Source organism: Eretmochelys imbricata, chromosome 7 (genome assembly GCF_965152235.1).
Source record: "Eretmochelys imbricata isolate rEreImb1 chromosome 7, rEreImb1.hap1, whole genome shotgun sequence".
Lineage (NCBI taxonomy): Eukaryota > Metazoa > Chordata > Testudines > Cheloniidae > Eretmochelys > Eretmochelys imbricata.
In genome coordinates, this window is record NC_135578.1 from 8,146,409 (window position 1) to 8,160,437 (window position 14,029).

At 42.7% G+C, this 14,029-nt stretch overlaps 1 protein-coding gene across 3 annotated transcripts in view; it reads right to left on the minus strand.

Annotated features, from left to right (window-relative positions):
• The window catches only part of SUCLG2 (succinate-CoA ligase GDP-forming subunit beta), a 232,409-nt gene that overhangs the window by 107,096 nt on the left and 111,284 nt on the right, over nt 1-14,029 (minus strand). For all 3 annotated transcript variants that reach the window (XM_077821193.1, XM_077821194.1, XM_077821195.1), the window contains exons 5-7: nt 5,703-5,855; nt 4,603-4,692; nt 1,119-1,215 (exon numbers count right to left, since the gene is read on the minus strand). In XM_077821193.1, the coding sequence (XP_077677319.1) occupies nt 1,119-1,215; nt 4,603-4,692; nt 5,703-5,855 (340 nt within the window). The remainder of the gene's footprint in view (nt 1-1,118; nt 1,216-4,602; nt 4,693-5,702; nt 5,856-14,029) is intronic.

Below are 14,029 nucleotides of genomic sequence, written 5' to 3' on the forward strand. Positions count from 1 at the left end.
TCTCCCTGCTTGTTTCCAAGGCTTTGTGCATTCATATATAAGCACTTGAGATAACCTGCTGATCGCCCCTCATTCTCAGTATGAGGCAGGAGCCCTCCCCTCACAGACATTCCTGCCTGTGCTTCCTCCCGGTATCCCGCTTTCCCACTTACCTCAGGGCTTTGGTCTCCTTCCCCCGGTGAACCTAGTTTAAAGCCCTCCTCACTAGGTTAGCCAGCCTGCTCGCAAAGATGCTCTTCCCTCTCTTCGTAAGGTGGAGCCCGTCTCTGCCTAGCACTCCTCCTTCATGGAACACTATCCCATGGTCAAAGAATCCAAAGCCTTCTCTCCGACACCACCTGCGTAGCCATTCGTTGACTTCCACGATTCAACGGTCCCTACCCAGGCCTTTTCCTTCCACGGGGAGGATGTACGAGAACACCACTTGCACCTCAAACTCCTTTATTCTTCTTCCCAGAGCCACGTAGTCCGCAGTGATCCGCTCAAGGTCATTCTTGGCAGTATCATTGGTGCCCACGTGGAGAAGCAGGAAGGGGTAGCGATCCAAGGGCTTGATGAGTCTCAGCAGTCTCTCCGTCACATCGCAAAGTGCAAGATAAAGCGGCTTCCCATCTTTATCTTGCACAGTCTTATACCTACTTCCACAGGTGAGGCAAATCCACCACCCTTTACCTTCCCAAAGGATACAGTCAGGTGTGAACTCCATTAGCCCAACAGGTCTTCCTCTCTCCTATGCTCTGATATCTTTCACAGTCATGCACCTATAACTGCAACTTACCTGTACATTTAAGATGAAATCCTAAAATAATGAGTGTTTTCCTCTCTAGCCCACTAATTACAATAGCATGAGCAAAAATACTTTGTATAAAAAGTAAGAAAAAGTTGAAGTTTGTCACCAAGCAACATGCAGATGCTGATACTTTCCATATTTAGATGACATAAGAGGTATTGATTGCCATGTTAAAATCTATCATGGGAACATTTATGAATATTGCTTAAATTAAATTACACAGTGAAATTAATGCAAAGCTGCTGCTATCACCTTCCATGAAATTTAATGAATAGTTTGCATAAAGAAAGAGTTATAATATATTCATTTGTTTTCTTTTATTTCTTACCTTGTCCTTCTGGGGTTTCACCAAATGGATTCACTTCAACCTGAGTAGCATCAATTTTCAGAAAAAGATTGTACAGCTTCTTAATTTGATCTGCTGCCTAAATTTGATCAAGTGATTTGTAAGTAGCATGCACAAAAAGGAACAGTAAACCTTTACATCTACTTTTAGTATCTCAAATTACATAATATCTCAAGTCCGGTAGACGATTACAGCAGCTCTTGATTAAGAGAATTACAGTAGTATTTACTTCAAATGGAGTTTTACCATACCAAAAATATTAAGAATAAAGCCTAAAAGTTTTGATAAACATTTTGTAAATGCTATCTTCATAGTATACAAACTGAGGAATTTCAGTAAAATGAACAGCATCGTTAATATAAACAAGCTTAATTTAAGCAAAATCAAATAAGTTTCTGAGTTCATAATGAATATATTTTCTCCGGTATGCTGATATTCAAGTTAAGTAGTTATGTTAATGAGTGTAAATTCAGAAACTGAGAAGTAATGTGGATTTGATGAGTGCAGATTAATTGCTGAATCTGTTTAGAAAAAATATAAATCTCCCTCCTACATCAAAATGCAACTTTTCCCTGTAGAAACAACAATTGAAAGATTGGGTTTGTTTATTTAAAAGTCGGTCTCTCCTGCTCCCCACTGCTGTTCTTTGCCCCCTCCTCTCTCTCTCTCTCTCTGTGGCTGTGTGTGGGGGTGGGCAGGGCTAACCGTGACATAATATTAAGTCCTCAACCACTGTTTACCTCTGCTGTTCCCCCATTAACAGGTCAGCTATGTTTTAAGCATTGGAAATGTGACATCTCAAGTAAACCAACCTTTCCATCTGCAATTAATTGGTATATTGTAACCCTATTGGTTGCAATGAGGTAGCGGAAAGATTGGGACCCCAAAAACCACACATTCCAAAGCTTTTTCCCTTGGTCAGTGGTTCAGTTAACCAAAAACTCAAACCAAAACATTTGGGATCTTTCGGAAAGTAAGGAAGGGAACCAAATTGAAAACCAAACTTGCTTTTATGTTGCTTCTACCTTTATGAAAACCCCCACTACTACTGTTGGACAAAGTTATACCCAAATTCTACAGTCGTGTAACATTGAGGGAATGGTTGTGCTTTACATCTATATTGTACCAGTACCAACTTCCAAGTTTCAAAACTTATTTGTTATTAAATATGTGCCAAATAATCTCAAAGTAATTCTTGTTCTATGGGCCGTTGCCAAGCAGTTTGTTACTTGTATTTAATATTTGAGCTATTATCGGTCTCAGTTGTAATTGGACACAGAAATATGTAACCTGTTTCCTAACTGGATGATGGCATAATTATTAGAATGAAATTTCTGGGGTGAATACTCCTCTTTGAATTAAGCATTCACTTCTCACAAATATGTGCATACAATTCAGTTTCTACAAACGTTTCTGCCAATAAACTTGCTCAGTTGAAAATCTGCAGAAAATGAATTTAAAAGGTTCATGAACAGCCAATGCAAATTCCATTCTGAGATATTTGCCAAGCTCTAATTGTGCGTGTTCTGTATGCACATATATTTGCACTTTCTTTGGGACTACACCAAATGGGCCAAATCCTGCTCTCAGTTCTACGGGTGACTCTCCCATGGAATTGCGCCTCTGTAACCGAGACATTAATAGCAGTGTATTAAAGCAACATAAATAAAAAAAAAATACAATTTGCGAGCAAACTAATATATTATTAAAATAGGAGCTCATGTAACATTAACTACTAGAAATTCATTATTGCATCAGAATTTAGCCATGCTCTTATTTTTAAGGCACCAGTGAGCAGGTCTATAAAATTGGGATGACAGTCTCACGCCCACTCCGAGCCCTTCATAACAAGGAAAAAGGGCAGGAACGGTATAAGGAGGCTCTAAAAGCCCAGTATCAGGGCAGGAGTCCCAAGCAGAGGCACTGAGTGTAGACAACAGCCCTATGGCTATTTCCTGCAAGCCTTAGTGTAGGGGGCCTGCCAGGGCAGGCAGAGCATCCACGGATGAGGCCACTACCTGCAGCGTTAAGGAGAGTCCAGACAGCATAAGGCAGCGGTAACTTATAGAGCAGCCCAGAATCAAGAGGACACAAAGGTGCTTAAAGCCACCATAGCTCCCTGCCCCCTAGGCTGCAAGTTCTGTGCTGAGACCCTAAGGGCATGATCTACGCGGAAATTAAACATGTGCAGCTGGTCTGGGTCAGCTGACTCAGACTTGCAGGGCTCAGCAAGTGGACTGTAAACTTGCAGGGTAGACGTTCAGGCTGGGGCAGGAGATTGGGCTCCGAAACCCACCCCCATCGCTGGGTTTCACAGTCCGGGCTCCAGCCCAAACCCAAAACATCTACATTGCTATTTTTAGCCCCGCAGCGCGATTCCGAGTCAGTTTTAGCCCCAGGCTCTGAGATTGGCTGCAGTTGGTCTTTCTGAGGTGTAGACGTACCTTTAGAGGAGCAGCACAGAATTCACACCCCAGAAGTAGTTGCTATTCAAATGGACCTTTTTATTTATTGACCTATCCATTACTTTTCCATACTTCAGTAAATTCCATTCAAGAGGTTATGGCACATGGAAAGAAACGTATAAAATAGTTCAGTTTAACAGCCCAAGTATTGTTGTCAATAATTAAGTACCAGAACTTTGCAAGGGTTGAAAGGTTTGACATAATCATTCGCTCTCATTGAAGATACTGCTAAATCTTCAAATGTGCGTTAATCAACTTAATGATTATGCATTTGTTAATTGCACAGTTGGGATGGAAACTAATTAGAAGTGCTGTATTAAAAATGCAAAGATTCTACAGAAAAGGGATTCTACAGGAAAGGCATTTTGATATTATGGGGAAAAGTATGAAGAAAGAGCATATGATAGCTGTCTTTTACACCTATTAACATTAACTGAAATACAGCTGTTTCCTGTCTACAAAGTGATTCACTCCAGCACTGTATCTTGTGATATTATGTACCATATAGAATTCCTAGCATAAAACAGAGATAAGCGCTGATGCACTGAAAATTCTACTCTCAGAATCCTGTCAGCAAACTGGCAGCCTTTGTTTGATGTCTCTCAGACTTCAAAAAAGTAAACCATTCTTCAGCTATACAAAACACCTATTTGTTGATGCCTGTCATATTGCATTTGAGATATTAAGGACCTGATCCAGCAAAGGGATCCATGTGGGCAATCTGTTCCACCCACTGAAATCAACGGAACTCACAAGATCAAGGACTGAATCTATTTCATTTCAGGAACAATAAATTTTCTGTTAGCACCGCACACCTGCACCTAAATAGGCAACACCTGTTATGAGACAGGTTGAATTTATTAAGATACAAACTTTTTAAGCATGACCCTAAAAGGCATAAAGCCTCTCAGAACCATTCAGGAGGTATTTATTACTTAGCAGAACTGGCATCCTCCACCCTCTTTGTCTGAAGACAATTGAACCCTTCCCTGTCAAGTTACCTGCTGTTGCAAAGGTCCTTTGAATCCTAAATTTCCTGCCATCTGCAATGCTTGGTTGTCCTTTACACCTTCAAAAATATCTATTTCCTCCTGTTACAATAAAGTACATAAAGAGAATTAAGGTATTCAATCTGAGTAGAGATTTATAACTTGAAAAGAAAAATGCTTAGTATATATTTGCAAATTAGTAATTAAAGTATGGCAGTTTGCCAAAGTTCTTGGAGATTCAGGCTATAGCAGCTGCCTATAGGGTATGTTATAATTATCACACCATCTATGAAACAGTCCTTCCAAAAAACTATATAATTCTTCAGGGTGGCATGCTGACAAGACAATCTGACACCAGTTTTCATTTTTAATTACTGTACAGATGGCGTTGATGAATATTTAGGTTGTTAATTTTTATGACATCTTCTGGAAAGTCTCCAAGACAGTGGTATTGCTGCCCAGTAATATTACTAAGTTTATATAATTTCACAATGTGCATTAAATATTTTTGCCCCCCCTCCCATAATTATACATGTCTGTATCAATTATTTGCCCAAATGAATAGCTTATCTACTCATTACCAAGACACAGAAACATCATAAATACTTGAATGCATTACTCATCATTCAGCAGTGAGTACATGTCAACAGTGACAACACAGTGGTATCTGAGGTGCAAGACTTAAACCTATACTAAGAGGAGGAAATAATTGACAACGTCCGTCTTTGAAATCAAGTGTGTTTTTTTTAATTGGCAGTCATGGTATTGACCCTAAGCCTGCCTGCAAAAGAATTAGCCTACCCATCCTTTCCAATTAGTTAAAGTGAAACATGAAAGATACTAAGAAACATTTAAGAAAATGCTTCATATACAGGCAACCTTTAACGTGTGAAATTTAGAGCATTGCCTCACTAAGACTTTGACTAGATTAGGAAAAGAGGTCTAGGGTTAACAAAATGAGATGCTGAACCTTCCTCATCTCCCAGGATCAGGTTTCTATTTTGTTATATGAAATTGTTATTTATTTATTTACTGTAATGTCTTTCCACAGAGGACATTTTTTTCATTTGGAAATCTGATTACAGTTTGAGTCTGAAATATCATTCTGATACCTTAAAGATAAGTTCCGGGCTAGTAGCCGCCACTTCTTCTATGTCAACACCCCCCTGTGGGCTGCCAACCATAACAGGTCCATTGCAAGCTCTGTCCATCAAAATTGCAAAGTAGGTTTCCCTCGAAATATTCAGTGCTTCTGCAACCATCACCTAAAAATTAACATGGGTGAAAAAAACCAAACAATCTTTTTAACTGGTATATCTTGGCTGGTGAGATTTAACCATAATATTTTTTTAATTTGTTGTGGTATCCGGGAGTACTAAATGTCATAAAATCCAAAGAGCAATTATGAATCAGAAGAGAAAGATAAAATTTTACACCACTGTGAACTGCTAGCAGAGAATATAGTGGCTCATATTTCAACACAGTCTTAAAGCAGCTACAGTTTTACGTTACAGGCACGAGACACTACATTAGCCTTTTTCTTCTTGAATCTCTCAATTCCTATATCAGAGGCTTCCATGACATAGCCATTTACATTAGAATATATAATAATAATTGTAAACGAGGGATCCAATCATCCCTTCTAAACAAGAACCCCAAAGCAGAGGATGACAACTGGGAAAATCTCAGCATCTCCTTTCCATTCTTTCATGAACATGTAGGATTCTAGCACTTAAGCAGGGAATGGGGGAGTACATATAGCTTGCTAACCCTGTGGGGCTTAGGGATCCGGAGAGAAAAGACAGCAGCCCTGCAGATTTCAGAGCAGCAGAACAAGCCTTAGCCGCTCCGTGCTGCCCATTGGAAGTATGCTTCCTAAGAAGATGGTCTGCCATTGATGACCCAGGTGACATATCTCCAAGGAGGATAGAAGGTCCAAGAGGAGGAGTTAAGGTTGTTTGCTATGGCATTAATTCCAGCACAGATTTACCACTAGGAACCCACCATGTCCCAAGGAGATGATTGCATGTAGAGCCGCTGCTCTAAAGCTCTCTCCTCTTCTACTATAAAGGCTCCCAAACGCACATGGAATGAAACTGCCTCCATATCATGAAGCTGCAACTCCTCCCCTTCTACACCCCTCCCAACAGATCCACTTACTTTCACTCCCCTCCACCAGCATAAATGGGGGAACACACTCATGCCTATCTATGATCTATAGTTTAGCTTCCAAGGAAATACAGACTTTACATTACACCTGTGTGTTTGGAATCCGTGTGCCCATTTTGTTACAGCACAGTAATAACTATGCTCACTTTTCCATCTGGATTGTTGGCCATCATACTTATTACCTAATAGCAATGACCGATGTAAGGCAACACGAATAAAAAGAAAGTTGCTATGGATGGACTTCCTGTTAGCCATTTAAGAGACTAAGCACACTTTTATACTTGCTTCATTACTCACCAAAATAACTCTTTTTGACATAAGAGTATCAAATTACTTTAAATGTTCATTTTAAATAACTTCACTGTATTACTATTAGTAGGTGCTGTTAGTTATCTTGATAGGTGCCAGACGGACAAGCCCAGGACTGGAGCTCTCTCTGTAAAAGTGGACTAAGCACACCTAGCATGGTAGCAATGTCGGCTTCCCTACCTCAATCCTGAAGTCCAGGAAACATCCCTGGGGCAGAGTGATTCACTCTCCAGTTCCATTCACTCTCTGGATTCTCTACTGAGAACATCACCAAGGGTGTCAATGAGCCATATCAGATTGGTGGTGACAACTCTAACATGGACACCCTTTCAATGGAAACTATAGAGATCAGCAACTCAGTTCACTAAGTGGGCTAAGAAACAAGTATCAAATGAGAATGACTTACTGATCTGGGCTGCTTATAAATCAATGGCTTTAAACAGTCATCTTAGATTAACGCTTTGTGTATACCATTATTCATGAAGTATCCATTATTTAACGAATGAAATACATAGGGTCAGATTTACTGCTGGTGTAACTTTGTTGAAATCAAATCACGGCCCACATTTGTTTTAAACGTAAGGCTCCTGTACACTCCTGGTGTCTAACTGTAAGGTGTATTCCATTGAATAATGCCTCCTTGGATTTCAAGGTTTCACAACTATAAATGAGAAACTTTTACTTATTTAGTAGAATACTAAATAAATTGGTATATGAGGAAGAATGCACTTACCTTATGCCAGTCCGTACTTAACAGAATAGGAAAAAATAAGAAACAAGAAATTAAATAAAGTTCCTCTCTATCAGCTGGGCAGAAGGGAGGGAAGATGCTATTTGTTTATGGACCTTTGAATGGGAAGAAATTTTGACCCTTAAAATAATTTTGCTTCCTTTTCCCTCTCCCTTGCTTTCTTTACAGAACATCTGGAAACCTAAAGGAACAGTTCAAAAAAGCAACTATTCAAAAGCAGAAGAAAACTAGAGTTAAAGGAAGCCAATAACAAATAATACAGAAAACTACTTTATTTTGTAAAGGTTTCTAGTCAAGGCTGCTCTAAAGGGAAATGAAAAGCCAGTATCCCAAGTATAGGTCATCTACCTGTCACTATTGTTAATGTAACAAGCATGGATATGGAAAATGGGCTTGGTTTGTTGCAGTTAGAACTTTTACCTGCACCAGTATATCTGAAATGGTTGAGTCAGTTGCTCTGTTTAGAGGTCAAGCAAAACCACCCGTCAAAAGGCACCTGAAATTTTGGCACCAGAAACTCTTATCTGTGTTCTTCAGACAAAGTTCCCATAGCTCAAAGGGAAAGGGAGAAATGTTAATGGAAGTGTCACTAAAATACTGCTAAGTGATATGTTTAAGCGCTAATGGTGGGATTTTCAAAGGGCACTTAGGGAGTTAGGAGTCCAGCTCCCATTGAATTTAAATTAGAGTTCAGTGTCCAATTCCCTTTGGCTCCCAGCCTAAATCAATGGTGATGAAACGACAATACAAACAACATAGATTCTTTTAAACCAAACCAATCAAAAGCCCTAACCTAAATATGTTAACCTCCATAACTTCAGAAATAAAAAATGGTTACCTACCTTACTTAACTGTTGTTCTTCGAGATGTGTTGCTCATTTCTATTCCATTGTAGTTGTGTGCATGCCCACGTGCACAGTTGTTGCAGATTTTTGCCTTAGAGGTGTCTGTACAGTCAGCTGTGGTGCCCTCTGGAGTGCTGCACTCGTGAGTCGTTATATTAGGCACTGCTGGCCCTATACCCTCTGAGTTCCTTCTTGCTGGCAACTCCGACAGAGGAGAAGGAGTGCAGGTAATGGATGGACATGAGCAACACATCTCGAAGAACAACAGTTATGAAAGGTAGGTAACCGTTTCTTCTTTGAGTGCTTGCTCATGCCGATTCCATTCTAGGTGACTCACAAGCAGTGTTCCTGGAGGCGGGCTGGGAGTTCATTGTTCTGCGCCTTGCAACATTGCTCTACCAAAGCCAGCATTGTCTTGGACTTGCTGGGTAACTGAGTAGTGAGACGTGAACGTGTGAACAGACGACCAAGTAGCAGCCCTACAGAACTGCACCTCAAGATCACCGGTGAAGTGACCACCCTGGCCGCCAAATCAGCTGCATCCCAAGACCATTTGGAGGGAGCACCATGCCACTGTAGTACCTGCCTCAACAAGGGCCCTAAATTCTTGGGCCGAGTCCTGGGTCAGGGAGTCCTTGAACTTATAGAGGGAGTCCCATAGGTTAAAGTTGTATCTCCCCAAAAAAGCCTGGTAGTTTGCGACCTAGAATTGCAGGCTGGCTGTGGAATAAATTTTCCTTCCCAAAAGATCCAGCCTCTTGGCCTCCATTTTTGGGGATAGAACTGGATTGCCCGTCTGCCTCTCTCATTGGCCACAGAAATGACCAACAACCCCAGGGGAGGGTGAATGTGCAAGTACTTGAACCCCTTGGCTAGGGTGAAATACTTCTTTTCAGTCCTCCTGGAAGTGGGCAGGATTGAGGATGGGGTTTCCAAAGAGCTTTGGCAATCTTTAGGACCCCATCGTGCACCAGAAGTGAGACACGTGCGAGGGTTGATGCAGAGAGCACATTAAACAAGATGACTGATAGCACTGCCATCTCCTCCACCTCTAGGCCTAAGTTTGTGGCCACCCTTTGGAGCAGGACTTGGTGCTCCTTAAAATTGTCTGGTGGGCTAGCGTGAGAGGGCCCCGCAACAGCCTCCTCTGGAGAGGATGAGGACAACTGGACCACCGGGGGAGGGCCCAGGGCTTCATCCCCCATGGGGGAAGGAGGTTTTGGGGGGTGGGCACTCATTCCTCCACCCTGGTGTCCGACTGCACTTCGTACACCAATCCTGGTGCCACCCATGCTGTCCGTTGCTTTTCTGAAGTTGCTACCGATGATTGGTGCGAAGGAGGCATCAGCATAACCGGCTTGCCCCAGCACTCCAGTAAGGCCACTGGCCCTGCTGCCAGGGCGGAATCGTGGAGGCGGATGCAGCCCCAGGTGGCAGTCACACCAGTACTGCCTCAGTGAGAGGCTGAACTCCCTTTCTGAGCTGGAGGAATCCCCTTCTGGTGATCACAGTGTGGCCATCGACCCCTGAGTCTGGTGACTAACTGTCACCATGGGTGAACAGTGCCTTGAATAAGCGGATTGGAGCCGGAAGCGGGGGGGGGCGGGGAGGGGGGAATCAATACTGCGTTGGGGAATGTTCCCACAGTCTTGGTGTCGGCAACCTACGTCACGGAGACGGTTGGCGAGAGGATGACTGATGCCAGCCATATGGTGACCGGTGTCTCTCTCTGGGTGAACCTTCTTGAGAGGGCCAACACCGGAAGCACAGTGCCAGCGATCTGAAGTGGTGAACCAGCAACCTGGGTGGACATGGAGATCCATGGCATGGCAATGGAGAGCGCTGCCTCGGCTCCGGGGACCAGCGGCATTCGCTTGCATTCTAGAAGGATACTACAACTGGCTTGCCCTCGTAGGGAATTTTTGCTGGGGCCACTGCAACTTGCGGTGCCGACTGCACTAGAGAGTCCTTTGCTCTCTGGGCGCTGGAAGAGCCTGGAAAGGTGGCGGCTCTGCCAATAGCCTGGAACCCCTACTGCTGCCTGGAGTCCGTGGCGGATCCCTCAGGGGGACAGAAGCCCCCATGGGGGGGCACCTCATGTGGTTCCAGGGTGGGCGGGTGGTCTGAACAGGGTCCTTTACCCGATGCTCCTTGGTCTTTCTTGCTCGGTGCCAGGTCATGCTTCTTAGATTTCTCCTTGGGCATCAGTGAAGGGGAGCAATGCCAGGTAGAATCTGGTGTCGGGGTGAACTACACTCTGAGGCCGAAGTACTGGGAGTTGAGTCTGTCCAGGATGGCCCCAAGGCCAGGCGGAGAGCAGCCTCCATGAGGAGAACGCTCAAACGGATGTTGCGCTCCTTCTGTGTTCTGGAACGAAAGCTCCTACTGATGTGACACTTTTCTTTGACATATGATTCCCCTAAGCCCTTCAGGCAGCTGCTATGGGGGTCACTAACATGCATACGCCTGTTACAGCAAGCACAGGGCTTAAAACCCGGAGAGTGAGGCATGCCCCGCCTGGGGCAAAGTCCCCGCCGGGACCCTAACCTACAGTGCTTAACAACTACTTCGCTAACTAACTACTGCCAACAGAACTATTTACAAAGCACTAAATCACAAAGCAAAGGAGAACCTGCTAACCACTTGCTAGGAAGGGACAGACACACTCTGATAAACCGCCAGGGGCGGTAAGAAGGAACTGAGAGGTCACAGGGCCGGCAGTGCCTAATATACCGATGCAGGACCTCGGCACTCCAGAGGGTGCCACAGCTGACCCTACGGATACCGCTAAGGTAAAAATCTCCAACAACTGTGCACGTAGGCACGCGCACGCCTAGACTGGAATCGACATGAGCAAGCACTCGAAGAAGAGCCTTGAGTTGTTCAAGATGATAACTGACAGGCATCCATGGTATAGAATTATTGATTTTTTTCAGGTAAAAATTCTAATTTCCTCCACAGATCGGTGTAGAATGCCTAGCAATTTCTTGCAAGTAGAATAGGGTTAGCGCAAAGGGAAGAAGTACGTAGGCAGATAAAAGGTACCTTATCTTTAAAAGCCCCATCTTAGTAAGAGAAAAGTGTCAGTCACATAATGTCTGGCATAAGAATGCAAACAGAAGTCTGCAGTGTTAGAGACTGCCCATTTGCTATTAATGAGGGGCATATGCCAACAGTTAATCGGGAATCCCCTCATTAGGCCTTCCTTCCTTCCTTGACAATAAAAAGACGGAAGGAGTGAGGTAATGGACGAAGGGAGACGGAGGAGAAGGAAGAATAGAGAAAGTAAATAAGGAAGTGTTATTTACTCCTCACTACACAAGAACTAGGGGTCAACAAATGAAATTAATAAGCAGCAGGTTTAAAAGGAAGTATTTCTTCACAAAACACACAGTCAACCTGTGCAACTCTCTGCCAGAGGATGTTGTGAAGGCCAAGACTATAACAGGGTTCAAAAAAGAACTAGGTAAGTTCATAGAGGATAGGTCCATCAATGGCTATTAGTCAGGATGGGCAGGGATGGTGTCTCTAACCTCTGTTTGCCAGAAGCTGGGAATAGGCAACAGGGGATGGATCACTTGATGATTACCTGTTCTGTTCATTCCCTATGGGGCACCTGGCATTGGCTACTGCCGGAAGACAGGATACTGGGCTAGATGGCTGCTCTTATGTTACGAAATGCCTAACTCTGAATACCTTAGTGATATTCCTGAATTGATGAGGAAGCTCCCCCAGCAAAATCACTGATAAATCAGGTTCCTCATCCAGTGCCACCTAAGGCTTGGAAGACTGTCAGCACTTATTGACCAGCCACATCACAGAGGAGTTTGACACATCAGTGGATGAGAGAAAAGGGTGGACTAGTGGCTCTCTAACGACCAGCAACTCTTTCAGTCTTCCCTCAGGAAATCATCTCATCAGAGTCTACCTGCTTTGAAGTGGGTGACTTGGCCTTCATGGTAGAGTTCATTGCTACATTTAGACTTCCACTAAATTTCCCACCCACCTCCAGTGAGAAAGGTGCAGTAGTTTGTATCTGCTGTGCCATCTAAGTGAGGTGGGGCAAGAGACAAAGAATTTGGAAGAGAAGATGGGACAAGAAGTACCAGTCCTTCACATGTAGTTCATCTTTGGCTTTTACCTGGTGTTCACATGACGTAAGCAACTGACTCCATCGGTCCAGGCCAGTGTATAAGAAACCATAGAATTTTGGGGTTTTTTTCTTGTATTGTTCTGCTTTGCTTATGATGAAAAGTGTGACAATTCATTATCCTATTTTCCACAGCAGTTTTATAAAAAAAAATGTCTTGGGAAAGCTGTTATTTTAAAGCCACCCTAATTACTTTATATTTTCTTGCTTTAACATTTAGCCTTCTAACACTCTGCCTGTAAGTTAAATGTCTAATTTCATATGGAAATCTAAAATGGCCCTTTGATACTGAATCATATATTAGAAATGTTAATTCTCTTATTGCTTGGAGAAAAGTCACAGATATCAGGTTCTCTAAGTTGTCATGATAAGCAGAAGACTGCCTGCTCAGATAACCAGACTCTCCAAATTCCAGGGTGCCATACGAGGATTTTATGTAAACCTCACAAAATAGCTGCCAAGTTCTAAAGGAGCCAAGGGGACTTCTATTTATTTAAGAAATATCCATTTTAAGAAGCACAGCCACGTTTAAATACTTCTGTAGGCACATATGCAGAAAAAGACAGTTCTACATTTGAGAATTCAAGTTTGGATAACAAAATTCATTTTCTACATGACTATTCTAACTGTAGAAAGATTTTGAGCTTTAACATTTATCCTTAAAAATGAAGTACAATATTGCTATCTCCTAGAACTCAACACCTGCTCATGGCCTTTCATCACTAACACCTGCTGATGCTGACGATAAAAATTACACCCATTGTCCAGAAGCGTTGTGCAACTAAGTTCCATCACCTGTGTGCAGGTGTTCGAAATCACCACCTGAGAAGCACGGTCATGGGTATCTGTGTTGCAGATTTGCAAGATTTATCCAAATCCACTTTACAACAACTAACTATTTTTATTTTGTTGCCGGGACCCGAGCAATTTATCCCATCAGCGTGAACGGTGATGCTGGTTTATTCAAAGACTTTTCCACCAGCGTTAAGAAACAAATCCTCACCATTGTGACTTAATCAAAAATGAGAATATAAGGTTCTGTTTACAAGGCAGAGTTTTACCAGTTATATTGAAATAACTAAACCAATATAATTATTTCAATATAACTCCCTGTGTGGACACTTACTCAGGAACAAGAGTGGGTTTTTTAGGTTAGCTCAAATGCCTTTCAGTGAGACAGACTAAACTGAACTAAACTAAACACTCTTGTTCCAA